This window comes from Colletotrichum fructicola (assembly GCF_000319635.2).
Source record: "Colletotrichum fructicola Nara gc5 chromosome Unknown KSG_Nara_v1_contig02, whole genome shotgun sequence".
In the NCBI taxonomy this organism is placed as follows: domain Eukaryota; kingdom Fungi; phylum Ascomycota; class Sordariomycetes; order Glomerellales; family Glomerellaceae; genus Colletotrichum; species Colletotrichum fructicola.
The window spans coordinates 2,744,456-2,768,568 of record NW_027094052.1 but is presented as its reverse complement, the minus strand read 5'-3'; the positions used below and the strand labels follow the sequence as shown (position 1 = coordinate 2,768,568).

General features: G+C 54.4%; 13 protein-coding genes across 13 annotated transcripts; 6 read left to right on the top strand and 7 right to left on the bottom strand.

Annotated features, from left to right (window-relative positions):
• Window positions 1-185: 185 nt before the first annotated feature.
• Window positions 186-1,509, bottom strand: ltv1 (the record flags this gene model as incomplete). Its single annotated transcript, XM_032033935.1, has 2 exons — window positions 186-1,431; window positions 1,490-1,509. 2 exons carry the CDS (start codon window positions 1,507-1,509, stop codon window positions 186-188), a joined length of 1,266 nt encoding a protein of 421 aa, XP_031887051.1.
• A 398-nt stretch (window positions 1,510-1,907) lies between these two features.
• Window positions 1,908-3,987, top strand: lsg1 (Large subunit GTPase 1; the record flags this gene model as incomplete). The annotated part of the gene is made up of 3 exons (XM_032033936.1): window positions 1,908-2,042; window positions 2,099-3,005; window positions 3,062-3,987. 3 exons carry the CDS (start codon window positions 1,908-1,910, stop codon window positions 3,985-3,987), a joined length of 1,968 nt encoding a protein of 655 aa, XP_031887050.1.
• A 316-nt stretch (window positions 3,988-4,303) lies between these two features.
• On the top strand, window positions 4,304-5,492 carry rfc4 (Replication factor C subunit 4; the record flags this gene model as incomplete). Its single annotated transcript, XM_032033937.1, has 3 exons — window positions 4,304-4,419; window positions 4,472-4,692; window positions 4,744-5,492. The coding sequence occupies 3 exons, from the start codon at window positions 4,304-4,306 to the stop codon at window positions 5,490-5,492; spliced, it is 1,086 nt and encodes a 361-aa protein (XP_031887049.1).
• A 191-nt stretch (window positions 5,493-5,683) lies between these two features.
• Window positions 5,684-6,077, bottom strand: CGGC5_v003518 (uncharacterized protein; the record flags this gene model as incomplete). The annotated part of the gene is made up of 2 exons (XM_032033938.1): window positions 5,684-5,849; window positions 5,908-6,077. The coding sequence occupies 2 exons, from the start codon at window positions 6,075-6,077 to the stop codon at window positions 5,684-5,686; spliced, it is 336 nt and encodes a 111-aa protein (XP_031887048.1).
• A 493-nt stretch (window positions 6,078-6,570) lies between these two features.
• Window positions 6,571-7,508, top strand: CGGC5_v003517 (putative urease accessory protein UreF-like; the record flags this gene model as incomplete). The annotated part of the gene is made up of 2 exons (XM_032033939.1): window positions 6,571-6,718; window positions 6,775-7,508. The coding sequence occupies 2 exons, from the start codon at window positions 6,571-6,573 to the stop codon at window positions 7,506-7,508; spliced, it is 882 nt and encodes a 293-aa protein (XP_031887047.1).
• A 103-nt stretch (window positions 7,509-7,611) lies between these two features.
• On the bottom strand, window positions 7,612-8,873 carry CWC2 (Pre-mRNA-splicing factor CWC2; the record flags this gene model as incomplete). The annotated part of the gene is made up of 2 exons (XM_032033941.1): window positions 7,612-8,210; window positions 8,264-8,873. 2 exons carry the CDS (start codon window positions 8,871-8,873, stop codon window positions 7,612-7,614), a joined length of 1,209 nt encoding a protein of 402 aa, XP_031886988.1.
• A 369-nt stretch (window positions 8,874-9,242) lies between these two features.
• RBG2 (Ribosome-interacting GTPase 2) lies at window positions 9,243-10,752 on the top strand (the record flags this gene model as incomplete). Its single annotated transcript, XM_032033942.1, has 6 exons — window positions 9,243-9,271; window positions 9,328-9,356; window positions 9,544-9,558; window positions 9,614-9,638; window positions 9,688-10,119; window positions 10,167-10,752. 6 exons carry the CDS (start codon window positions 9,243-9,245, stop codon window positions 10,750-10,752), a joined length of 1,116 nt encoding a protein of 371 aa, XP_031886989.1.
• A 372-nt stretch (window positions 10,753-11,124) lies between these two features.
• Window positions 11,125-11,568, bottom strand: CGGC5_v003514 (uncharacterized protein; the record flags this gene model as incomplete). The annotated part of the gene is made up of 3 exons (XM_032033943.1): window positions 11,125-11,227; window positions 11,292-11,378; window positions 11,438-11,568. 3 exons carry the CDS (start codon window positions 11,566-11,568, stop codon window positions 11,125-11,127), a joined length of 321 nt encoding a protein of 106 aa, XP_031886987.1.
• A 1,103-nt stretch (window positions 11,569-12,671) lies between these two features.
• Window positions 12,672-14,270, bottom strand: CGGC5_v003513 (Acyl-CoA dehydrogenase family member 11; the record flags this gene model as incomplete). Its single annotated transcript, XM_032033944.1, has 5 exons — window positions 12,672-13,181; window positions 13,235-13,552; window positions 13,610-14,036; window positions 14,107-14,183; window positions 14,247-14,270. 5 exons carry the CDS (start codon window positions 14,268-14,270, stop codon window positions 12,672-12,674), a joined length of 1,356 nt encoding a protein of 451 aa, XP_031886924.1.
• A 900-nt stretch (window positions 14,271-15,170) lies between these two features.
• CGGC5_v003512 (Arginine biosynthesis bifunctional protein ArgJ) lies at window positions 15,171-16,553 on the bottom strand (the record flags this gene model as incomplete). The annotated part of the gene is made up of 1 exon (XM_032033945.1): window positions 15,171-16,553. One exon carries the CDS (start codon window positions 16,551-16,553, stop codon window positions 15,171-15,173), a length of 1,383 nt encoding a protein of 460 aa, XP_031886986.1.
• A 699-nt stretch (window positions 16,554-17,252) lies between these two features.
• LOC1 (60S ribosomal subunit assembly/export protein LOC1) lies at window positions 17,253-17,910 on the top strand (the record flags this gene model as incomplete). The annotated part of the gene is made up of 2 exons (XM_032033946.1): window positions 17,253-17,561; window positions 17,623-17,910. 2 exons carry the CDS (start codon window positions 17,253-17,255, stop codon window positions 17,908-17,910), a joined length of 597 nt encoding a protein of 198 aa, XP_031886935.1.
• A 377-nt stretch (window positions 17,911-18,287) lies between these two features.
• Window positions 18,288-19,828, bottom strand: CGGC5_v003510 (putative esterase; the record flags this gene model as incomplete). Its single annotated transcript, XM_032033947.1, has 6 exons — window positions 18,288-18,563; window positions 18,618-18,732; window positions 18,782-18,896; window positions 18,955-19,090; window positions 19,139-19,222; window positions 19,280-19,828. The coding sequence occupies 6 exons, from the start codon at window positions 19,826-19,828 to the stop codon at window positions 18,288-18,290; spliced, it is 1,275 nt and encodes a 424-aa protein (XP_031886984.1).
• Window positions 19,829-20,898: 1,070 nt separating this feature from the next.
• On the top strand, window positions 20,899-23,866 carry CGGC5_v003509 (MAU2 chromatid cohesion factor-like protein; the record flags this gene model as incomplete). The annotated part of the gene is made up of 5 exons (XM_032033948.1): window positions 20,899-22,050; window positions 22,103-22,218; window positions 22,271-22,831; window positions 22,881-22,978; window positions 23,028-23,866. The coding sequence occupies 5 exons, from the start codon at window positions 20,899-20,901 to the stop codon at window positions 23,864-23,866; spliced, it is 2,766 nt and encodes a 921-aa protein (XP_031886985.1).
• Between the last annotated feature and the right edge of the window lie 247 nt (window positions 23,867-24,113).

Sequence of the window (24,113 nt, the reverse complement as noted above, 5' to 3'; positions counted from 1 at the left end):
TAACGACATTCACATATTTTACGACAGCTCAGTGGGTACAGTGAGTCGAGGTGATCGAAAGAGGAATCTATTTTGGTGTCGTTTGCTCATTACAGAATCATCACATGCAGATTATTCTGACATGAAATGAAGGGTATCTCGGTTTCAGCATCTAGATGGCGCTGAATGCCTAAGATATTCAGACTTCAACCCCGTCCGCTAACGTGTGCCTTTCCACGCAGACGAGCTGGGCCAAGGCCCCTTCTAATCTCGTCCAGCTGCTCGAGTCCACTCTGTGCCTTGTTCTTCTTGTTTGTCCTCTTTCCAGGCTTGGTGTAGCTGCCAAGGAAATCATCCATGATACTATCAAAGTCACCTCTGGTGGGACCCGTGACACTGGACACCGTTGACATTTCTGAGACTGAAGCCATGTCGTCGCCGCCCATCTCACTTGTGTACTCCTCCTCGATCCTGTCGAACCTAGCATCCAGAAGTGTGAGCTGTTCTGTCCTGACCATCGATGATGAGGTCATGGAGTAGGTAGAAGGGTTCGTGAGGGCACCCTTTCTCTTCTTCTTACGGCCGCCCATCGTTGTCGTTGTCCAGATGGAGGACTGTAACTCAGATGGAGCAGCCTTGGCTTGGGGCTTGCCCTCCTTTTGATCCTTCTTGAACTTCTTGAAGTCTTCGAGCCAGTCTTCGTTCTGATGCTCTGGCAGTGCCTCTCCCTCGACTGCAGCAACAGGAACCAGCTCAGGCACGCCGTCCTCCTTATACTCCTTGTTTGGCTTCGCCGTTGCATCTGATTCCCAGCCGTCATCGTCGTCATAGTCGTATTGCTCCTCGAACTCATATTCGTCGATCTCCTCATTGTCCTTGGCCAGTTGCTGGAAAATGTCATCATCCTCATCATCCACGAACGCCTCGTCCTCCAGTGCCTCCAGAACTTCACGCAACCGAGGATCCATATCAGGTTGGAATCCGGCAATCGCATCGGGTATGTTTTGCTGAGATTGGTAGTTCATGCGCGAGAGGTTCTTTGACGGAAGGACGGACTCGTCGAGGATGGCCTCGCTCCTATGCTCGAGATCCATCTGGCGCAAAGCGTCCTCGAGAGATTGCGGTTGCTTTCCCTTGCCCTTGTTCGCTGTGGCTGAGCCCTCAACCCAGACGGCCTCGCCGCCACCCTGGTTGAGGTCGCGCATATGCTGCATGTAGTCGTACTCGGTGTCGTCGTAGTAGATTCCATACTCTGCGGCCTCGCCCTCATTGTCTCGAATGCTAGCGGCATCGGACCCAAGGTCGGATGCAAGATCGCTCAGGTGTTTGCCCTTGTCACCACCGCGCTGGGCGACAGGGTTGAGAACCATGGACGGCGCATTTTCGTCGTGGATGAGCGGGTCATTTTGGGGACGGTGGACGAGGGTGAAATGCTGCGCACTCTTTTTGTCGCTGTGAAGGGGAAAGTCAGTCCGAGGCGCATATCTTCAGAAAACACACAAAAACTCACATCCACTTTCCCTTCGCCATATTTGCTGATGTTGATACTTCGTGGCAAAAAACAATCTGGTGATGTCGGGTTTCCGGGCTCAAAGATTGAATGTGTGGGACGAACGGACGTACCCCTCGATCGCATGCGCACCTGGTTGGGCTTCGAAAGAAAAAGTCCCTTGGTGGGATGGCTTTTTTCTGCGCTTATCGTGTGTTATCGTTCTATCGATAAGAGTCCAAGCGGCCGAAAAGGGTTTTTACTTGCAGCGGGGGACTTTTTTGCCCCGCGACCTACGCCATTAATCAGCGGGGCATTGCATTCTCTTCTGACCGGTTGCGACGGGCTCCCACTTTCTATTATTACTCATATTCAACTCGCTCTCTTGAGCAAATCCTATTTTTTTTCATTGGACTATTACTCGAGAAACACCGCAATAATGGTGCTCGCCAAGTCGAAGAAGACGTCCGGTTTGGGCAATGCCCTCATGAACGACCGCTTCGGCAAGGGTCGTGGCACGGACAGAAAGAAGGGCTCATCCATCACGCGAGTGAACCATGCCACCGGAGAAGAGGTAAAAGGATAGCCCACAACCATCGCGCACTTATAGCAGTGTTGACAGTGTAATAGTACCTCACGAACGAGCGACAAGAGGCAGCATGGGTCAAGATGCGATCGGTCACGGAGCAAGGCGCTCTCGACGAATTCCTTGCGACAGCAGAGTTGGCTGGAACGGACTTCACCGCCGAGAAGATGAACAACATCAAGATTATACACACCGACCAGAAGAACCCCTATTTGCTTTCCGGAGCCGAGGAGCGGGGTGTGATTGCCAAGCAGAAGGCTCACAAGGGACGACTGACCGTACCGAGAAGACCGAAGTGGGATGCGTCCACTACACCTGAAGAGCTGGACAGAGCAGAGAGGGATAGTTTCTTGAACTGGCGCAGAGGTCTTGCTGAGTTGCAGGAGAACAATGATCTGCTGATGACACCGTTCGAGCGGAACCTCGAGGTTTGGAGGCAGCTTTGGCGTGTTATTGAGCGTTCGGATCTTGTGGTTCAGATTGTCGATGCGCGAAACCCACTGATGTTCAGATCCGAGGACTTGGAACAATATGTGAAGGAGATCGACACGAAGAAGGAGAACCTCCTCCTCATCAACAAGGCGGATATGTTGACGCTCACCCAACGAAAGACGTGGGCCAAGTACCTGAAGGAGAACGGTATTGCTTACAGATTCTTCTCTGCATTCCTGGCCAAGGAACTTCAGGAGTCGATGGAAAGCGACGAAGAGGAGGAGGAGGATGAGCCCGAAGCCGGCAGCAGCTCTCAAGCCAAGCCTGCGGCGACGAAAGCTCAAGCTGACGAGGAAGAGTCAGAGAGCGATGACGGAGAGGAAGGCGGTGCTGAGACATGTGCTGAGGCCGGTGCTGAGACTACACAAGAACAAGTCGAGCTCGAAGATGAGGACACAAGGATCCTGACGGTCGAGGAGCTGGAAGATATCTTCCTGAGCCATGCCCCTGAGAATGCCGGTATGTTTACGCAAGTGCCTCCAATATCAACAGAGAAGCTAATTGCCAAAATCTAGACCCTGGCCACAAGATGCAGATTGGTCTTGTTGGATACCCCAACGTCGGAAAGTCCTCCACCATCAACGCCCTCATCGGCGCTAAGAAGGTGTCTGTCTCCTCAACACCAGGAAAGACAAAGCACTTCCAGACCATCCACCTCAGCGACAATGTTGTGTTGTGCGATTGCCCTGGTCTTGTTTTCCCTAACTTTGCAAGCACCAAGGCCGACCTCGTTTGCAACGGTGTCCTGCCTATTGATCAACTGCGCGAGTTCACCGGCCCCGCAGGCCTCGTCACTAGGAGAATTCCCAAGCCATTCCTCGAGGCTGTTTACGGAATCACCATCAAGACCCGCGCAATTGAGGAGGGTGGCACTGGAATTCCCACTGCACAGGAGCTGCTTGCTTCTTACGCTAAGGCCAGAGGTTTCCAAACATCAGGTCTGGGTCAGCCTGATGAGTCAAGAGCTTCCAGATATATCCTCAAGGATTACGTGAACGGCAAGCTGTTGTACTGCGAGCCACCGCCGAATACCGTCGACGGCCCAGAATTCAACAACGAGCTCTACGACGCCGCCCATCTTCCGGAGAAGCGTCGTGCGGCGCTGGCGGCATCTCTCGACACCATGTCGCTCGTCGGCGACGACATCTCGATAGCACCCTCTGATCTGGCAGTGCTCCCTGCCGGCCCCAAGTCCAAGCAGATTGACAAGGGTTTCTTCGGAGCAGGCGGCAGCGGTGCTGGCCACCTTAAGATGCCATTCAGCCACAAGTACACCGAGCAGGGCCAGAAGCACCTGAGTGGTAGGAAAGCTCGTGCTATGATTGCTCTGGAAAATGGTGTTGACCCCAAGGACGTGCGCTTGTCCTCTGGCAAGAAGCACTTTAAGGGCGGAGCGAAAAGTAGGAAGGGCAAGAAGAAGGCCGATGAGGATGATGATTAGATACCAATAAAAACGCTGTCATGTTTTTGCGCCAAGTAATGAATGCCTTTGTCCCGTCCCATTATAGATCATAGACGAGATAAAATGAACGATGCCTTGAATTACCTATTGAGGATGGAGAAATAATGAGAGAAGGCTTCGGTAAGATGGTGCTGTAGGTAGGTACCGCGTACTTTTTAGTGGAGCCTGTCAAGCTTAGCGCGGGTCCCGACGCGTCTTTTCCCAGAGCATCGCGTAAAGTGCTTCTGCCACCACCAGCACAACTCCAAGCTCCTCCAATTGCGCACCTTCACGACAACCATCGGGCCTAGCAACCATGCCTGCACAAAAGACGATCACCAAGCCCGAGGAGGTCGGCGAATCCTCAACTTCTGCGGCCAAGAAGGCTCTGACCGCAGCGTCAAACGGCGCCCCCAACTATGAGCTTCCTTGGTAGGAATCCATTGTCGATGGCAATGAGGCCACATACTGATGCGTTTCTCAGGGTCGAGAAGTACCGTCCCGTTTTTCTTGATGATGTTGTCGGAAACACCGAAACGATCGATCGCCTCAAAATCATTGCGAAGGAAGGAAACATGCCGCACGTCATCATCTCGGGTATGCCTGGTATTGGAAAGACGACAAGTGTACTCTGTCTGGCAAGACAGCTGCTGGGAGACTCATACAAGGAGGCAGTCCTGGAGCTGAACGCTTCTGATGAAAGAGGTACGATTGGTTTGGTGCTCTACAGATGCGACCGCTGACATGTTTCCGTAGGTATCGACGTTGTCCGTAACCGCATTAAGGGTTTCGCCCAAAAGAAGGTCACTCTTCCCCAAGGCCGCCATAAGCTTGTCATCCTTGACGAAGCCGACAGCATGACATCGGGCGCGCAGCAAGCCCTTCGCCGCACAATGGAGATCTATTCCAACACAACCCGCTTCGCCTTCGCCTGTAACCAGTCCAACAAAATCATCGAACCTCTCCAGTCTCGTTGCGCAATCTTGCGTTACGCCCGCCTCACCGACGAGCAGGTCGTCAAGCGTTTGCTGCAAATCATCGAGGCTGAAAAGGTCGAGTATAGCGATGACGGCCTCGCTGCGCTCGTCTTCAGCGCCGAAGGCGACATGCGACAGGCCATCAACAACCTGCAATCAACCTTTGCCGGTTTCGGCTTCGTGTCTGGTGACAACGTCTTCAAGGTCGTGGACTCGCCGCACCCGATCAAGGTGCAGGCCATGCTCAAGGCTTGCTACGAGGGTAATGTCGACTCGGCTTTGGACAGTTTGAGGGAGCTTTGGGATCTGGGATACTCGAGCCACGACATTATCAGCACCATGTTCAAGGTCACCAAGACCATCCCCACTCTGAGCGAGCATTCGAAGCTGGAATTCATCAAGGAGATTGGTTTTACGCATATGAAGATCTTGGAAGGAGTACAGACGCTGCTGCAGCTGAGCGGCTGCGTGGCGAGGCTGTGCAAGATCAACATGGACCCCAAGAAGTTTGAGGCGCCGTCAAAATGAAACGGATAATCAGCAAACCTGCGCAGGCAGGAACTAATGACTTGCATGATTTGGCGTTTGGGGATTTATGTCCGCGATACTTGACAGTAAAAGCCATGGATTCAATATCCGGTGTTGTACAGTAAAATGAAAGCATCTTAGAACATCTCTTGATATCCATAGATGGCCCAGGGCCTCGACTGTGAGGCCGCTTACTTCTTTTCCTCAGGGTTCTCGAGAAACTCCTGCTCAAACCTCTCCCACTTGGCCCTGTCCCTCATCAGACGCCTCTGCATTCTGATCCTGGCCTCATACTCTCGTAACCTGTGATCCGCTTCCAGCATACTTCCTAACACCATGGCGGACATCTGTATGTAGCTGCCACCCACGTTAGTCCGTTTCCGAGTGGCATCATCAGTGTCGCGTGACGCATTACCATTTGAACTGGATAGTGAGACCTTTATACAATGGCGAGAACTTCCATGCAGCTGCACCCAACACCGCAGCGCCGATGCCCCATCTTGCCGCGCCAACGACGGCGCCCCGGGTAGCTTCCCACGCGGCGTCATTGGCCTCGGCGCTCTTCATCTGGTCGTGCGACTTCATCTTGTGCGCATTGCGGCCGGGGCGGGCTGCGGAGAGGAGAGGGTGATGACGTCGGTGACGAGCTCCTCTAATCCGATAATGAGCCGAAGAATTCGTGTGAATCGAGGTGCGCGCAGTCGATAGCACAGAGCTCTGAGAGAGAACCGCGAATCGTCGAGGAGGAAAGAAGTGAGATTCCCAAAATATGATTGGTGAGAATCGTACGATAGCTCTCACCCACAATGCTCACAATGTCGAAAGGCCTTTTTACTCCATCAGTCCCCGAAGGTAGACAAGTTGAACGGCGAAGTGGGACGAGAGCAGACGCCGAAGCGCAACCCCTGCAACGTCCATCAGCGCGTCCCGATCTCCTGAGGCGGGTTCCATTCAGTGGGGGTTGCGCTCACTGAGAGACCCCGCCGATGCCGCTGACCCCAAGTCTGCAGGGGCCCTTGGCGCTATCAAAAGCTTATCAACTCCAACACTTTCCATGCCACCTCCTGAGTCGTCTCCAATGGCGCAAGACGAGTCTATTGCCGATGCTGAGAAGGAGGTGCTGGAGTTGGAAGCGCGTCTGGCCGCGGCGAGGGGGAAGTTGAAGAGTCTCAGTGGGCAGAATGAGGATCACTCATTACCGTCGAGAAGTCTCCCGAAACCATCATGTCAGTCCTCGGTCTCACAACATCTCAAGCAGTTCTCACAACTAACATACTCAAAGCCTCACTCACAACATCAAATCACTATCACCTTCTTCTGTCAGACTCGGCTCTTCCACTAGGCTCATTCGCCTTCAGCAGCGGTCTCGAGTCCTACTTAGCGCACACCCGAGGCCGCTCCTCCTTCAACATCTTCCTTCCAGAATCCATTTCGGCTTACGCCTCGACGACGCTCCCCTTCGTCCTCGCAGCGCACCGCGATCCCTCTGCGGTCGCGGAGCTGGACGACTTTCTCGACGCAGCAATCATCTGCACCGTCGGCCGCCGCGCCTCCATAGCGCAAGGCCGCGCGCTGCTGTCCATTTGGGAACGCTCCTTCGCCTCGTCTCTGCCCCGTGATGTAGTCGAGACATTACAGCCGTACGCGGCCATGTTAAAGTCTGCGTCGTCCAGACCGAGCGCCGATGAGTCTGACGACCCGCCATTGGTGTTTGCGCATCTAGCGCCCCTTTTCGGGGCCATCTGCAACTTGGTGGGGCTCACCCTGCATCAGACGGCGTATGTCTTCATGATGGGCCACATCAAGGCTCTGGTGTCGGCGGCCGTGAGAGCGAGCATGTTCGGGCCATACCAGGCACAGAAGGTCCTTGCTAGTGGACAGGTCCAACAGATCATCACTGCCGCTATCGAGAGGGAGTGGGAGACACCAGTAGAGCGAGCCGGGCAGACGATGCCCGTCATGGATTTATGGATAGGCAGACACGAAGTTCTGTATTCACGAATATTCAACAGCTGAATTCTTTCAGGTCGCAAGCCTGTGTCCCTCGATGTTCCATTATCAACGGGTATCATGATCGCTTTTGTCAATTATTGTACAATGCCTCTGGTTCCCACCATGCTCACTCATCATCGTCGTCGCTGTCGTACGCGACTAACGGTCCCGCAGACGCGGCGGGTTTCGGCTTCGATGCCACGGCTACCTTGGCGGTGTTTAAGGCTGCCAAGGTGCTGCTAGAGAAGATGCCACCAGACAAGATGGACTGCTCCTGCGGCGCAGGCAGGGCGTACTGTGCCTGGTTCGCCGCATCGCCATTCTCGAGCATAGGCCGCTCCTGGTATTCTACCTCGAAGCCCTCCCGCCCGACGGGGTTCACAGCATTCGCGCCACGCGCGAAGTGAACCTCGTCCGGCGCCTCGTAGCCCTCGAGCCCGTAGCTGCTCTCAATCTTTCTCCTTTTCCTGGCTTCCGGGTCTTTGCCCTCAATCTCTGCGACGAACTCCGCTGGCAGTGCCCTGCGGATGGCCTCGGCGGCTTGCTCCTCGATTCGCCTCGCCTCGCGCGCCTGGGCCATGGGGTTCGGGTCGGCTGTCGCCCAGCGGACGTTGAGAATCTCTTCGTGGTCCAACGACTGATGTGCCATTGCCTCCTTGGCAAATTGCGCATTTGCCTCGTTGGTGTATGTGATGAAAGCGACTCCGCGTGTATTAAGCACACGAACTATATAAATGTTAGCAGTAGCTCAGAGAAGAAAAGGGGGTTAGTAAACATACTTCGCTCAATTTGCCCCCATTCTGCAAAATGACGCGCCACGATTTCTTCGATATCATCCGTAACATGTATCCTTCCCACATAAATGGTTCGGTTCTGCCTCATGAAGCTACCAACACCGCCCATGTCGTCTCTGTAGTCGGAGTGCTTGTCTCGCCCAAAGCAGTCCACGTTCGGGTTGAACAGGTCGTGGATACCCGGCAGCCGGTGCAAGTATTCGCAGTCCTGGCCCTTAGGACAGATTCCCCTTGCGAAGAAGAGACAGAAGTAGCTCCCCGTGACCTTGTCGGCCCTCGTGTAGCCGCTGTCTTTGGCAACATTACAGCGTCCCTTTGCGTGCGTCTTGGACAGGTACTTGTCCTCGCGGTCACCGCCGGACCACTTGTTGTACCAGATGTTGAAGATCGTTCCGGTTTGCGGCGGGGGCTCGGAGGTGATGAAGGACGGGTCAACCTGCGGACGCGCCGGGCGCTTCTTCTTGCGGATAATCTTCTTTACTTTCCTCTCTGCCGGCGCAGCGACCTCGGTGTTGGTCGTCGTCAGCGCCGTTTCTTGTGCCTCGGGCGCATCGACATCTTGGGTTCTGGCGACAGCGACTTCTTCGTCTGACATGATTGCGTTTTCGTATCCTCGAACTCGTGGAATCGCGGTTTGTGATGAACAAAACGTCGAGAGAATGTTGTCGCAAGACGAATTTCTAGGTTCGCCGCGCGACGCATTAGGTAAGCCTCACCGCGTTCTTCAATGTGTGGCGCAGTAGCTGTGGTTAAGGGCGGTGAGTGGGACCCATGCCGGTGGAAGCAGCCCCGCGGTAAATTCTGCCACGGCCATCGTCTTCCCACGCCTTGGAGTGTGGCTGCCCCACCTTGGAATCTGTGAAGCCTTCATCGACCCGGCGTAGACGCTCTCTTCGTGCCATCTTTGAATCATTTTAGACGGGGGTTTCGGAGTCGTTAGACTCTGAACAGATAAGCCGCCAAGATGGTCAACATCACGGAAAAGATCAAGGAGTATGGCCCCTCCCGGCGAATCAGTATGAGCAGCATAACTGACGATGAGGGATCAGGATTGAGGATGAGATGAGGAAGACGCAGAGTAAGCGCACTCTCACCGAATGACGGGGTTCATTTTGTCGCAAATTTTCATCTCCATCCGAGCAACCTATGGTCGAGTAGTGTCGTTCGAGGCACTGCGGGATGGTTCTCGGATGGGCTGAAAGTGCTGAAAAGACGAACCAGGTGTTGTGCATTATTCAACAAAGACATTTACTGACATTTTCTAGAGAACAAGGCCACTGGTATGTTTGTGATGAACGTCGCATTGTCTGAAAACCATTAACCACCCCCTTTCAGAATATCATCTGGGTCTTCTCAAGGGGTAAGTTGCCTCGAAAACCTTCCGAAACTACACCACTAACAGTGGACAGTAAACTCGCACGTCTAAGAGCACAGCTTCTGGAACCCGGTCCAGGTTCAGGCGGTGGTGGCGGCGCCGGCTTCGACGTCAGCAAAAGCGGTGATGCAAGAATAGCCCTCGTCGGCTTTCCCTCCGTCGGAAAATCCACATTCTTATCCAAGGTCACCAAGACGAGGTCCGAAGTCGCATCTTATGCCTTCACAACACTCACAGCCATTCCCGGTGTTCTCGAGTACGGCGGCGCCGAGATCCAGCTGCTCGATCTGCCCGGTATCATCGAGGGTGCCGCCGAGGGCAAGGGTAGAGGAAGACAGGTCATCTCCGCGGCCAAGACCAGCGACATGATTCTCATGGTCTTGGATGCGACCAAGAAGGCGGAGCAAAGGGCCCTGCTCGAGGCCGAACTGGAAGCCGTCGGCATCCGTCTGAACAGAGAACCTCCGTAAGACTCCCCCCTTCACAAACTTCTTCCAAGCTAACCCGCCGCAGTAACATCTACCTCAAAGCAAAGAAGGCCGGCGGCATGAAAATCACCTTCCAATCGCCTCCAAAGGCCATGGACGAGAAGATGATCTTCAATATCCTGCGCGACTACAAGATCCTCAACTGCGAGGTCCTCGTGCGCGATGAGAACGCCACCGTCGACGACCTCATCGACGTCATCATGAAGGATCACCGCAAGTACATCAAGTGCCTGTACGTCTACAACAAGATCGATAGCGTCTCGCTCGACTTCCTCGACAAGCTCGCGCGCGAGCCCCACACGGTCGTCATGAGTTGCGAGCTCGACCTCGGCATCCAGGACGTCGTCGACCGCTGCTGGCAGGAGCTCAAGCTCATCCGCATCTACACGAAGCGCAAGGGCATCGAGCCCGACTTCGGCGAGGCGCTGATTGTGCGCAGCAACAGCACCATCGAGGACGTGTGCGATCGTATCCACCGGACGCTCAAGGAAACCTTCAAGTATGCGCTGGTCTGGGGCGCGAGTGCGAGACATGTGCCGCAGAGGGTGGGTTTGGGACATGCTGTGGCGGACGAGGATGTGGTTTACATTGTGAGCGCTTGGAAGGCGTAGACAACACGACACAAGAGCATACGAATGGGACGAAGTGGTTTAGTGCGTGAGGAGTTGTATTTCCTGCCCAGGCGAAGCTGCATATGGCCAGCCGATGAATACAGTCCCTCCCAGAATTCTAGCCATTATGAAAACTAGAGGAGAGACAGAGAAAGAAAGAAAAAGCTGATATCGTTTCGTGTCATGTCATGGTACAGTCCCTTTATCCTAAAGCAAGACAGTGGTACCCCCGTTGAACGCCGATGCCCCATGCCCCTCAAGAGGCTGCAGGTTCAATAACCCGCTAGAAAGAACCGTGAAAACAACCCGAGAGAACCCATCCCATCATCAAAAGCTTTTGTACTTTGGTAAAGAAGATGCGACGAGTCGACTTCAGAAGGCGTTCTCCTTGGGTGAGGCGGTTTTGGAGCTGAAGAGGTTGCTGCCACCAACCTTCTTGGCGGAAGCCTGGGCGAAGAGAGACTTGGGCTTGACCCTGTGATGAAGCGATTAGCATCGCTGCTGAATCGAATGCTTGGTGAAGAAGAAGAGCGACTTACTTGCCAACCTGCTTGTTGCGGAGGGCGTTGAGCTTGGCGGTGCAGGGGCTCATGATGTTGTCAGAAGGGGAGATGTAGTCCTTGGAGCTGTTGTCGCAGTGGTCAGCACTGCAGTCTGGTGTTGTTGATGTCGAGGGCTGTCCTACTTCTCCTGAGCCATCTTGTCCTGCAGGACCTGGCGGTGGTACTCCATGCTCTTGACCTCCTTGGTGGCCGAGTCGGTCTTAGCGACAACGGGCGTGTTGGTGGACTTCTCGGTAAGAACGTTGGGAGACATGGCTGCTGATAGACCGTCTGTTGATTTTCTAGAAGGTTGATGTATGCGCGGTGCGGCAAGTTGCAGAATTGTAGGTGGTATTGGCGATGCGATGCGATTGATTTGTGTGTGGCAGGTAGAGCTTGAAAGAGGCGCAAGACCGTACGTAGGGAGATGTGGATTTGCTTGGGGTGTGGATGGGAAATCGGGGCCAATGCAGAATGGGAAGAAAGGCTTTGTATTTGAATGCGAGTGGTTATGCGCTGCGCACCAGGTCTGCCGTGGAGTGTTTATGACGTTCGTGAATGGATGTGAAAAAGATGCACGCCTGGCCCGTGGAGTAGTTGCTGGGCTGTAGAAGTAAACGAATTTTCGGGCAGTTGACGGGGCAACCAGGGAAACGAAACGGTCGCGCTGGTGTGTCGCCGGTCGTGGTGGACAGGGGTTCAGGGGGTTGAAGTGGAAGGAGTTTTGCTGGGTGGGCACCTACGGCATGCGGGTCTCATTGGGCTTGCCGGGAAGGGGGAGGGAAGTTCTTAGCGTTGTCAGGCCTTCTGCGGAAGGATGCCCAAGGTCAGTTGTCCGTGTGATGGTGCGCTGTCAGGTTTTTCGCCGGTTCTAGCGGGCTTCCCAGGTAACCCCGTCACCCCCCCTGGGCCCTCCCGGCGCGCGTTGCTACCCGGATCCGACTCGACTTGTTCTCGATCACAGCCTGAGGTGTTCGTTCGGTGTTGTGTTGTGCATTGCATCTCGTCCCTCTGTGGAGTTGCCTTGACCCCTCCTCCATCTCCTGCTAGTGGAGATGCGAAAAGAGTCAAGCATCCCGGGAAGGGTTGCATCTGTGTGTACATCGCAACCAGTCAGTGCTCCTGGCATGCGCTGGTCTCGAACTGTTGGGAGGACATCTCCAAGGTGACCGGCCTCGGAGCTTAATGCCGCATGGTTCATGATAAGCATCCCCAGAGTATGCATGGCCAGACAATGGGATCGACTGCAAGTGACTCACAGGAACGGCGGGCCAACGGCCAAAGGATCTACATGCGTTCCATTTCCAGTGGTACCTGTTTGTTGTACACAATATGCGATTCAAACTACATGGTAAAAGCAGGGGCTAGCAACCTATATTACAACTTGGAGCGGTTGATGTTGGCTCCGGGCTGGAACCTCTGGGTCTTGTATTGCGCCAGCAATTGGTCAGACTTCTGCTTCTGCCACTGGATCTTTTCCGTAACCTCCTTGCCCCGCTTGTTCTCGTTGCGGCCCATCTGCTGGAGATGCACCTCGTCGGGACCGTCAGCGAGACGGAGCGTCCTGATGTTGGCCCAGGAGCCGGCGAGGGGCGTGTCCTGGCAGACGCCGGCCGCACCGAAGGCCTGGATGGCACGGTCGATGACCGTCAGTGCTGTCTGCGGGACGAGGACCTTGGCTTCGGCAATTTCCTTGAGGGCCTTCTTCGGGCCGTGGTCGTCCATCTTAATGGCTGCGTTGAGGACAACCAGGCGCGCGGCGTCGATTTCGATGCGCGACTTGGCTACCCACTCCAGAATGACGCCGTGTTCCCTAAGCTGCTTGCCGAAGGGGGTCTTGGTCGGGTCGTTGATGCGCATCAGCATCCATTCGAGGGCGCGCTCGGCCTAGGAGGATATGTCAGTCAACAATTGCAGGTGTCGCTTTCTTCTGAACTTACAGCTCCAATGGTGCGCATGGCATGGTGAATACGGCCGGGTCCAAGTCTGCCCTGGATGATCTCAAAGCCACGACCCTCGCCGAGGACGAGGTTGGTAGCGGGCACGCGAACATCCTTGAAGCTAATGTGGCCATGGCCGTGAGGGGCATCATCGTAGCCGTAGACGTTCAGCATGCGGTGGATGGTAATGCCCTTGGTTTCCGCAGGGACCAAAATAACGGACTGCTGCTTGTAGGTGTCCTTGTTGTTGGGATCGCTCTTGCCCATGACGATGTAGATTGAGCATCTAGGATCGCCGGCACCGCTAGACCACCATTTCTGGTATTGTCAGCACTGCACTCCACTCCTTCGCTTGCGAGCATCTTCAAAACTTACCGAGCCGTTGAGGACGTATTCGTTGCCCTCCTTACGCATGCTAAGCTGGATGTTGGTAGCATCCGACGACGCGACATCAGGCTCCGTCATCAAGAACGCAGAGCGAATCTCTCCGTCCATCAGGGGCTTCAGCCACCTCTTCTTCTGTTCCTCGTTGCCGTACTTGGCCAGCACCTCCATGTTGCCGGTATCGGGCGCCGCGCAGTTGACAGCCTCGGAAGCGACCCTCGACTTGCCGAGCCACTCAGCCATCAGACCATACTCGAGGTTCGTGAAGCCGGGAGACTCCTTGTAGTGGCCCTTGGGCAGGAACATGTTCCACAGGCCGAGCTTCTTGGCCTTGACCTTGAGGTCGTCGACGATGGGCGGGTGGTGGTCCCATCTCGCGTCGCCCTGGCCGATCTGAGCTTCTAGTACGGGGTCGGCACTGTGTTCACCGGCGTGTCAGCATCGCGAAGGATAGGCCTGAGTCGTTATGGAGGTGCAATTGTGCTTACGGAATGCATTCCTCCTCGACGAACTTCGCGACGGCGTCGAGCGCCTCCTTGGCGCGGTCGCTGAGGCGATCCAGGACCTGGTGGCGAGCTGGTTAGCTACCTTAGCGAGACCGAGCTCTCTCCCCGCAGCAAGCACATACAATGGCTGGAACTCTGGACGTCATCTTTGCGACACTGGGAGACAGATAAACCGATGTAGATGGAACGAAACTTTCTCAGGGTGGTTTATCAGGATTGGTTGTGGAGGCCAGGAGTACAGAGAATTGATATGGGAAAATGATGGGCGCAACCTCCCTTTTGAACGGGAATCGTTTAGTATGCATCGTACGGTAGATGGATGTTAGGACGACCCGGAGCCGAGGTTGATTCTGGAGCTACAGGGACTCCAAAATGTGGGGATCCTGGGGTAACTGTCTTGACCTCCGCCTCCGCGTCTGAGAGTGGCCCCTCAGCGGTGGATGCCGCCAGATCTGTCTGCAATTGCCTGCATCTTGGCTCTCAAGACACCTATTCAATCTGTCAATTCATGTTAGTGTGCCCGTTCGTCAAAGTAGCACATGTTAACATATGTTACCAATGAGAGTTTCATCTTCATTCTTGATCAGTGAGCAGACCGCAGCTCATTGCCCTCTATCATGCTCAATCCCGTCTCCAAGTCTAAGATTACTGACGAACGCCGTGGCTCGGCGCCCGGTTACCTCTAAACTCTCAGAGCCGCTGTGGCACCACTCTGGCGCATCAACCATGCGGGGAGGCGCCGGCTGTGCCGCGTCTCCAATGGGAGCCTCCATAGTCCACTCCGGTGCCTCGGTGCGGCTTCTGGCACCATTGGATTTCCGGTGGGATACTCTTTCGGATTTCAATCCCGATCCAACGTCCCGAACCAACATCCGTCGGATGAACTCATGCTTGTTGACCTTTATAGGTAGTTTATGAAATTGAAACTTCGCTGTATTCTTCTAAATCAACAAAAAACCATCATACTGCATGATTTGGTCTAACTTTTTGATGGCGCATGGATTCTACCATCTATCTACCGCCCGGTTTATTTATATAACGCCTTTCTATGTGCGGTAGTCGCCGTTGATAGTAATGTACTCGTGGCTGTAGTCGCAAGTCCAGTACGTAGCCTCCTTGTTACCAGTGCCAAGTCTGACAAGGATCTCCAAGTCCTCAAGCTCCAGAATCTCAGAGGCTCTGGCCTCATCAACCATCTCGGGCTCGCCGTTGACCAGCAGCTTCAGCTCAGCGCTACCATCGGTGGGGATGAAAGAGACGTTGGTCTTCTCAGGAACGACCTCGGGGACATCAATGACAGCCTGACCAGGCTCGGAAACCAGAGAGTAACCAGTCGCACACAGAATGCGGCCCCAGTTGGCGTCACGGCCGTAGAGAGCAGTCTTGACGAGGGGGGATCTGGCGATGGTGCTGGCAATCTTCCTGGCAGCCTCCTCACTGGCAGACTCGACGACGCGGATGGTGACGAACTTGGTAGCGCCCTCACCGTCACGAACGATGAGCTTGGCCAGGTCGATGGAGAAATCGGTCAGAACCTCCTTGAAGGCGGCGTAGTCGGGGGAATCCTGAGAGGTGATCTCCTTGCCGCCGGCAGCGCCGTTGGCGAGAAGGGCCATGGTGTCGTTGGTCGAGGTGTCTCCATCAATGGTGATGCTGTTGAAGGAGCGGTCGACGGCGTGCTTGAGGACGGAAGGCATGACGGCAGGAGAGATGGGAGCGTCCGTGGCGACAACACCCAGAAGGGTAGCCATGTTGGGGTGGATCATACCGGCGCCCTTGGTGGTTCCGGCAATACGGTACTCGACGCCAGGCGAAGAGGGCAGGGTGAAGGTCTTGGACATGAGTTTCGGGAAGGTGTCGGTAGTGCAGATGGCGGTAGCGAAGCTGAGCCAATGCTTGTGTGAAGAGCCCAGAGCTCCCTGGGCAGTCGGGACGTTGTCGACAATCTTTGCGATAGGCAACCTCTGGCCGATAACGCCAGTGCTCATGACAATGGTCGACGAGGCATCGCCAGCACCACCAACGGCCTTGTCAGCGGCGTGGGCCATGAGGGAGGCATCCTCAAGACCTCCCTTGCCAGTGACGGCGTTGGCACATCCTGAGTTGATGAGAACACTTCGGATGCCCTTGTTGGCCTTCTTCTTCAACAAGTCCCTGCTGAAGGTCACCGGGGCGGCCTGGAACTTGTTCTTGGTGAAGACAGCCGCCGCAGCACAGGGACGGTCTGAGCTCAGAAGAGCGAGGTCAGGCTTCGTCTTGTTTGAAGGCTTGACTCCAACCAAGATACCAGAAGCCTGGAAGCCCTGGGGATATGTGCCCTCCGTCGGGATGTACTTCTTCTTTGCCGCCGGAATGCTCTCAGCGGAGACCGAGTAGCACCGCACAAACTGAGCCAAGTGGCCGGGAAACCTCTTGACGGGCTGCGACATCCTGTCAATTGGGAGCGCCCAAATGATGCAACCAAGCGTAGGATATGTGCGGATTAAGCTCGAGAGCCAATGGCTCAGGATTCGGGCTGTAGAGGTTCTGGTCCCGTGTGAGATGTTCGTCGGAGGAGAGGGTTGTTAGTCACGAAAGAGATGAGAGATTTGGGTGAGTGCGATAACGGCAGCAACCTAAAAATTTCGGCAGGGGTGTCACAGCGCTGTTACGCAAAAGGCGCATTGGGACCCAGGACTGAGTCCTGATCCTGGCCATGGACCCTGAAGCTGTGGTCCAAGTCGGAGGGCCGAGTCAATATGACCGAAGCTTCTTTTTAAATCTCACATGTGGCTCGATATTCAATTCCCGGTGTTAATTGTGAGGAAATAGAAGTGAGATGGCTCCTTCTCAATGACACAGGAACGTAGAGCTCTCAGACAGAAGTTGACGGGAGTCTTGCCCATTCATGGCTCATGCAGGCGCGCTGCGCTGGACTTAACAGTGTTGGAGCGCTGAAGTCGGATGGCGGGGAGCGGACCCACTCAAGCTTATCGCACCTGTCGCGGTGAGCTTATCGCTCTGCGCAGACAGAAAAAATTCTAGAATCTTGCGTCTCGGTCCCTCCAGCTTCTCGTGTCGCGCGACCAGTTCAATTCAACACCCTTCTACACCGAACCAGTCCCTGCGTCGCCCACAAACCCGTCACTATGCCGCCAAACAAGACGAAGACGATCAAGAACAAGCACGCCCAGAGGGGTTCCGGTATCAAAAATTCCAAGGAAGCCTCCAGGAGCGGCCCTCCCGATGGCATCGTTAGGAAATCGAAGGACACCCCGAAGGGGACGAAGCCGCTGAAGGGTAGCAAGAAGTCTGGCCTTGAGGCCCTCCTGAAGAAGCGCAAGAAGAAGGTCTACACGGAGAAGGAGCTCGACATTCCCAAGCTCAACACGATTGTCCCCGCGGGTGTGCAGAAGCCGAAGGGCAAGAAGAAGGGCAAGGTCTTTGTCGATGACAGGGTAAGGCACCTTGTGGCGCGATGACATCGGTGTACAACATTTGCTAACGAAAGGCGAACAGGAGAGCATGAACACCATTCTCGCCATGGTCCAGGCCGAGAAGGAGGGTCAGATCGAGTCCAAGATGATGAAGGCGAGACAGATGGAGGAGATCCGCGAAGCCCGCAGGGTAGAGGCCGAGAAGAAGGAGGCGGAAAAGAAGTCGAAGCTGGAGGACACCAAGGAGTCCCTGCGCAAGAAGCGCAAGCGCAATGCCAACACCGAGAACGACAACAACATCAACGACATCGCCGTCGCCGGGTCCAAGGCCACCAAGCCCAAGAAGAAGAAGAGCGTGTCGTTCGCATAAATGCATCCGTCGGACAACTTGCCTCTACATTAGTATCGGTCTTATTTTGCATCATGGGTGGCGTTCAGGAGTGCCGAAAACAAAAAGAACAGACTGGGCTGGGATGTGCGGCAGGGGACTTTCAACCCTTTTGCGAGTTTTGGTGGCGTTCAGAGCAGATACCACGGCGGATCTTGCCCTTCCGCATCAGCTTAATGCATTACCTAGGGCATTCTTCATCACGTCGGGTGGCCAACTGGTGATGTACATCTATCTTTATGGCGAGTCCATCTATTTGTCTTATTCCCTGTCTATAGCTCTGTATAATCTCCAGACACGTCTAAAAGAAAGGGAAGTGGCTAAATCTATACACTGTTTTGACATTCTATCCAATCTTACTACTCCCGGACCTTGATCTCCATTCTGTGTTTTGCCGCATCAAAGTGGTACTCTGCGCTGCCATTCGTGACGGGAATTCCGTTCGTCTTGGGAGGCAATGCGTTATGATCCACGTTGAAAGCCATGTGGTTGAAGAAGTTTGTGACCGGCTTGGCGTGCCATCTTCCACCACCCGGCTCAAACCAGCAAAGGTGGCCGCCCAGAGAGGTCGTGCACAGAACCGTGTAGGGGTTCTTTTGGAACTCTTCGTAAGGAATAGCCTCTTCCACTGCAATCTGTCGGGTCTGTTAGCATGAAACCATCTTTTGGCGCATGACGAGAACACTTACTGGATCGTCCTTGGCGTGAAGAGCGAGGAAGGGAACCCTGATGGCCAAGACGGCATCGCAAGACGAGGCATCTCTGTAGTATGCTGACTCCGTTGGGTAACCCCAGCTGATGCACCTGTGGCAGTCAGTAAAGAGTTGGCTTTTCACTAAGTTTTGACACATACTGGACTTCTCGGTCGAATTCATCGAGATACGTGACGTTGTTGAGACGCTCGAGATCTAGCTTGGTGTATTTTTCCATCGCCTCTCTGTGGCCGTTGATGAGTTGCTTCATGCTCTCTGCATCCATGTGTTAGTTGGATGTTGAGTTGTGTAAACCAAAATATGGAGAACTTACGGCCCATAACTCTCTGGTAAACCTCCCTTCCAATGAGTGTTCTCTTCAGTGCCTTATTGGCGACCTCCAAGTTGAAGGGGTTGGAGCAAACGATAGCAGCCGTCAACAGACAGTTGGTACCCTCCTCACCGCAGTACTATCAAAATCAGTATGAGATATACACACAGTAACAGCTCCCACTCACGTTTGTCAACATGTTTGCGCCAAGGGAGAAGCCCAAACCAAACAGGGGCCGATTGGGGAACTTTTCTCTCAACCACTTGACCGTCTGATTTCAACATCGTGTTAGTCACTTCTCACTCGAAAATCCTCACGAGCAACCGACCTGTTTGAAATCCCAAGTTGCCCTTGCGTTGTACAACGTGCCGCTGGTGAACTTGCTCTTGGCGCAACCTCGTGAGTTGACAACGCAGATGTCCCATTCTCCAGACTCGACAAGCGGTGCAATCGCATGTCGTAGGTAGATCTCATGAGATCCACCGGAAAGACCGTGAAGCACGACCAGCTGCGGCCTCTCGTCGTCTGAAGGCAGCGCCGCGAGCTCATCATCCTTGAAGTAGACCGTTCGGGGCGGGAGAGTCTCGTCCGTCTCCTCGAAAGGCTTCGTCACAAAGTCAACCGCAAATGTACCCTCAACAGCCTTGGAGTCGGCGTCGAACACATGGCGCTTGTAGTAGATAGGGGGGCCGTGTTGCTTGGTCGCCGTCCACATCGTCTGCACGTGGCCATTGAACAGAAGCGGGTTCATCTGGCATGGCGGTATGACCTTTTCGCAGACCTTGAGTATATCAGTCTTGGAGCCATCCTTCTCCTTCAGCGACAAAGGTGCCGGCGAGTGTGTGAAGTTGATCCTGGCTCGACCTAGCCACTCCATGATTCGGAGATTTCGGGAGAGTGACGCTCGAGACAGATTGGCTTGAGAAGGAACGGTGCGGGAGTGGCGCCTCTAGGTTGTTTTTGAAGAGTTGGGGTCAGGTAAGACAAGCGCTCAAAAAGTCACAGAGTGATCAAAATGCAACCTTTCCTCAGAAAACGGGACGAAGTGGAGGGCTATCACGTCAAAATTATATATGGCCATGTGAAAATGGAGGACAGAGACACAAGTCATGACGGTGGATCCCCCAAGGGGCCCCCAAAATGCCCCGTAGCTTGTTTGCTACCGCTGGGACAAACACCACGGCGGCAGAAAGGCAACCGGACGACTTGTCTCTTTCGGTGCAGCACCGAGGCTCGTTCCAATGAGGTAGATCGGCACCGGGTTCACCGATCGCCCGTCCTGCAGAGGAGGAATTCGGTCCTATGCGAGCATATGTACGAGTCCCGAGAGCGTGGACAAGAAAAACTAGCGGTTGAGCAGCCCAAAATACAGAGGCAGCTCGAGTTGAGCCGAGGCACAGGCTAGCCACCCAATTAGAGTGGGCTGTTGAGTCGAACATTTAACTCATTCTTGGCCGACTACGTATCTTCAGGAGGCGAGCACTCCTAGTGTTCTCTTCTCGGCCACTCGAGGCGGTGGGTTCAAGACCATCAGTCTCAGTTACGGACTTCTCGCCCGCTTCCACGAAAATGACAACCGTCGAATGAAAAGAAGACAGGTACTGCGTAGGTTCTGGCAACAATATGTTCCAGCCATTCGAGACGGGACCAACCCAAAGCCACCTCTAATGTCATGGGTTCGGTGTCCCGTGCATCGGTCGATGACCCGACTAGTCTCGTCTAAATGGATCCCCTTCCCATGCACGTGTAATTATGTAAGGCGTGCAGGGGCTTTTGGGCATCTCCCGCAGTGGTTCCTGACGTGAGCCTCGCGACCTGCAGGTGCGGCTATTGGACAGCAACCGCGTCGCAACTCAGCCCAGTTCTTGTCGCAGTCGATTCAACAAGGCGGCCATCGAGACGATTTGTAGCGACGTCTGCGCCTGCGCTCCCTATGCAGTCCCAAAGATGACCTACCGGGGCTCCTTGCCTTCGGGGCAAGCCTTTAATGGCCAGCAGCACCTACCTCAGACATACCACGATCCGTACGGCAATGGCAACCCTAACGGCCAGAACCAAACCTTCCAGAATGCCTCCTATGGCAATCTCGGACAGGCGCAACCTTCCCATGGCAACTTCCATCAATCGCCCGTTCCTTCTCCTATCGTACCTCCCGCGCCCGCGCCGATGAACATGCAGCCAAACGGCTACGGCCACTATCCTCCTGCCTACGGCGGCATCTTCCCGCAGCAGCAGCAGCAACCGCACCAGCCGCAGCCGCAGCAGCACTATCCCCAACATCAAAGCCAACAGTCCTTTGCCCACAGCAATGTGATGAACTCCCCCTTTGTGTCTCCCCACGTACCTCACGCTGCTTTTCCTCCCCAGAATACTCAAGCAGTGCGATCGCCCGCCCTCGTCACATCATCCGTGCCGACCCCAACAGCGCCGACCTTCGCCGAGTACCAGCCGCACACGCCGCAACAGCCGCAACATCAAGCCCAATACCAGCAACACTTTCAGCAACCGGTCCAGCCGCAGCCTCGTCATCAGGTTCAGCAACAGCCGCAGCACGTACAACCGCAGGCGACGCAGTATGCCCAGTTCTCTCCGCCATCAATGGGTCACAACCAGAGTGTCCCCGTTCTAAATCAAGCCTTCGCGGAACCCTCGCAAGTACAACCGAGTCCAGAGCCCAACCACGCGAACTCTCCCGTCGTCCAACCTGCCAGGTCCCCCAGTCTGGCGAGGAAGTCGCCTGCCATATCGTCTATGAATTCTCCGGCGGTGTCATCGCGGGGTTCCCCGGCACTGTCCACAAAAGCGAGATCTTACGATACCACCGCGATCCTCATACACGTTGCCGAGGAATGCTTCGAGAAAGCTCACCGCGGCGTCCAAAAGGTCGCTGCGTCGTTGGCGGAGGAGCAGGTGCGCGAATACCAGAAGCTGATCACTACCGGACTTGCCTGCCTTGAGGCGGCTTTCCAGAGCAACCGTCTATCGCCGAGACAAGAGGCCCGGGCACGGTTGAGATATGCCTCCATTCTCTGCGAGGAGACTGAGAACTTGCAAGAGGCCGAGACGGCGCTCAGCAAGGGTATTACTATTTGCGAGAAGGTTGGTTCCATACAGCCCCGCCGTGCTGATCACCATACTGACATACCCCTAGCATAGATACGCTGACCTGAAGTACTGCATGCAATACCTGCTGCTAAAGGTACTTTTTCAACGAAACCAAAAGGCGGCCTTCATTGCCATTGACAGAAACATCTCCGACTCTCAGACGTGCGTCGCTTCTGCCATAGTGAGAACGTGAACATGCTGACTCATGGAACAGTTTCAAGCACCATCATTGGGTCTATGCCTTCCGCTTGCTGAAGGCTACATTCCATGTGCATGCTGGTACACCTCCTGATGCCCCATTGCTGGAAAATCTTCGCTCTCTTGCAATAATGGCAATTGAGCGTCACGATAGCGCAATGGTAGTGTTTGCCTCTCTCCTCGAAGGTCTCGCACTGCTTCGGGTGATACGGTTTGATACGATTGAGCGTGTGCAAACCTGCCTTGCTCAGGTATCCAAGTATCAATTCGACCCGGTTGTTCGCATCCCGCAGCTAGAAATTTTGACATTGCTTCTCGATCTAGCCTGCAGCATGCACCAAAAGACGCCGGATATCTTGATACACAAGCTGAAGTCTCTTCAAGCGAAGTTGGATGACAACATGGGTTCTTCGACATGGAGCGACCTCAATCCTGAGATTCTGATACCAATCAACAAACAATCGGCACCAGCCGCCATCCTGAGTGACGACACGAGCGCTATTCTCAGAGCAGGGTCATCGAGACACGATTACGTGGTGATGACGTTCATGAATAGACTTGAAATTGTCGTTTTGACGTAAGTTTCCCAGAGCTGTTTGCATAGGCGCAGTGCTAATGCCATGCAGTTATACCTTTAGTGGCCTTGCCGGTATGTATAGACCTGGTCCAGAATCTAGGAGAAGTCACGAGTTCTGGAAGGAGGGGTTTGAAGTATTGGCGAAGTGTGAGTCTAAATGTGGTTCAAATTGGACTGTGTGCTAATTCGATCGAAGGGAACAAAGAAGTGGTGCCAAAGTTGTCTGGCTCGTCCCTGCAGGGGTCTATCGAGCAGGCCAAGTGGAGGACTGAGATGTTCTGCTATCTGCAAGCTCTGACCGGGCTGTACTTTGCCACTCATAGCCAATGGTCTAAAGTCGAGCAGTGTGTGGCTCAGCTCCAGCAAGCGATTACGCCAGCTGTCAACGACATTTTCAACATCTTCTCGCTATACCTTTCAGGAGTCTACCATCAAGGCACGGGCGACCTTGAGACCGCTCTCATTCTATTTGAGGACGAACGGCTGGACCTACTGGCGGGTTTTGGTAATTCCAGCGGCAAGAAACCAGCTTACATGGAGCTGTGCATTCTCGCTGGTCTGAACCGTCTTTGGATTCTCCAAGATCCCGCATATCGCGATTCAATGACTTCAACCGAACTCTTGGACAAGCTGAGGGGGCACTGTATCGAGCACCAGGACCCAGACATCCGGACTGCTTTCAATCTTGTTCAAGCAACAGCTCAGACCAATCCTCCTCCGTCAATGCACCAGATCAAGACGAGTATCACAAACTCGCTGAATGGCTCAAAGGTTACGGGGAACACACATTGCTTGGCGATAGCCCTGAGCATCATGCGGTACAGGCTATTCGACAACGTGGTGGGAGAACAGGCTCTCAAGAGCGCGAAGGCAGCTTCCACGCAGGCCAAGCGTAGTGGGAACTTGCTGTGGATGAGTGTTGCAGATGGCATGTTAGCCGACTCTTTTGAGGTACAGGCAATGTTTGCAGATGCCGAGGCAGCACGACAGACGGCGACAGAGTATGCATCTTACGCGTTGACAGGCAAGGAATAAGCTTCGGTTGAGCTTCGTTTGTAGAGGGCATAGGATCTGGCGTCTGGAACGGTATTTGGTTTGACGTGAGTTGGTGGTTGTTTGGGAACGCATAATACCCCCCACATGTATCGCTTCCGAGCGAAACGGGCGGCTACTGGGCTGATATCACTCATTTGATCCCGTTACAAAAAATGTCGTTAATCGAATTCCAAGTAAAAATTCCCGTCCAGTGTTGCTCGCAGGCGCCAAAGAGGTGAGGTCGTTT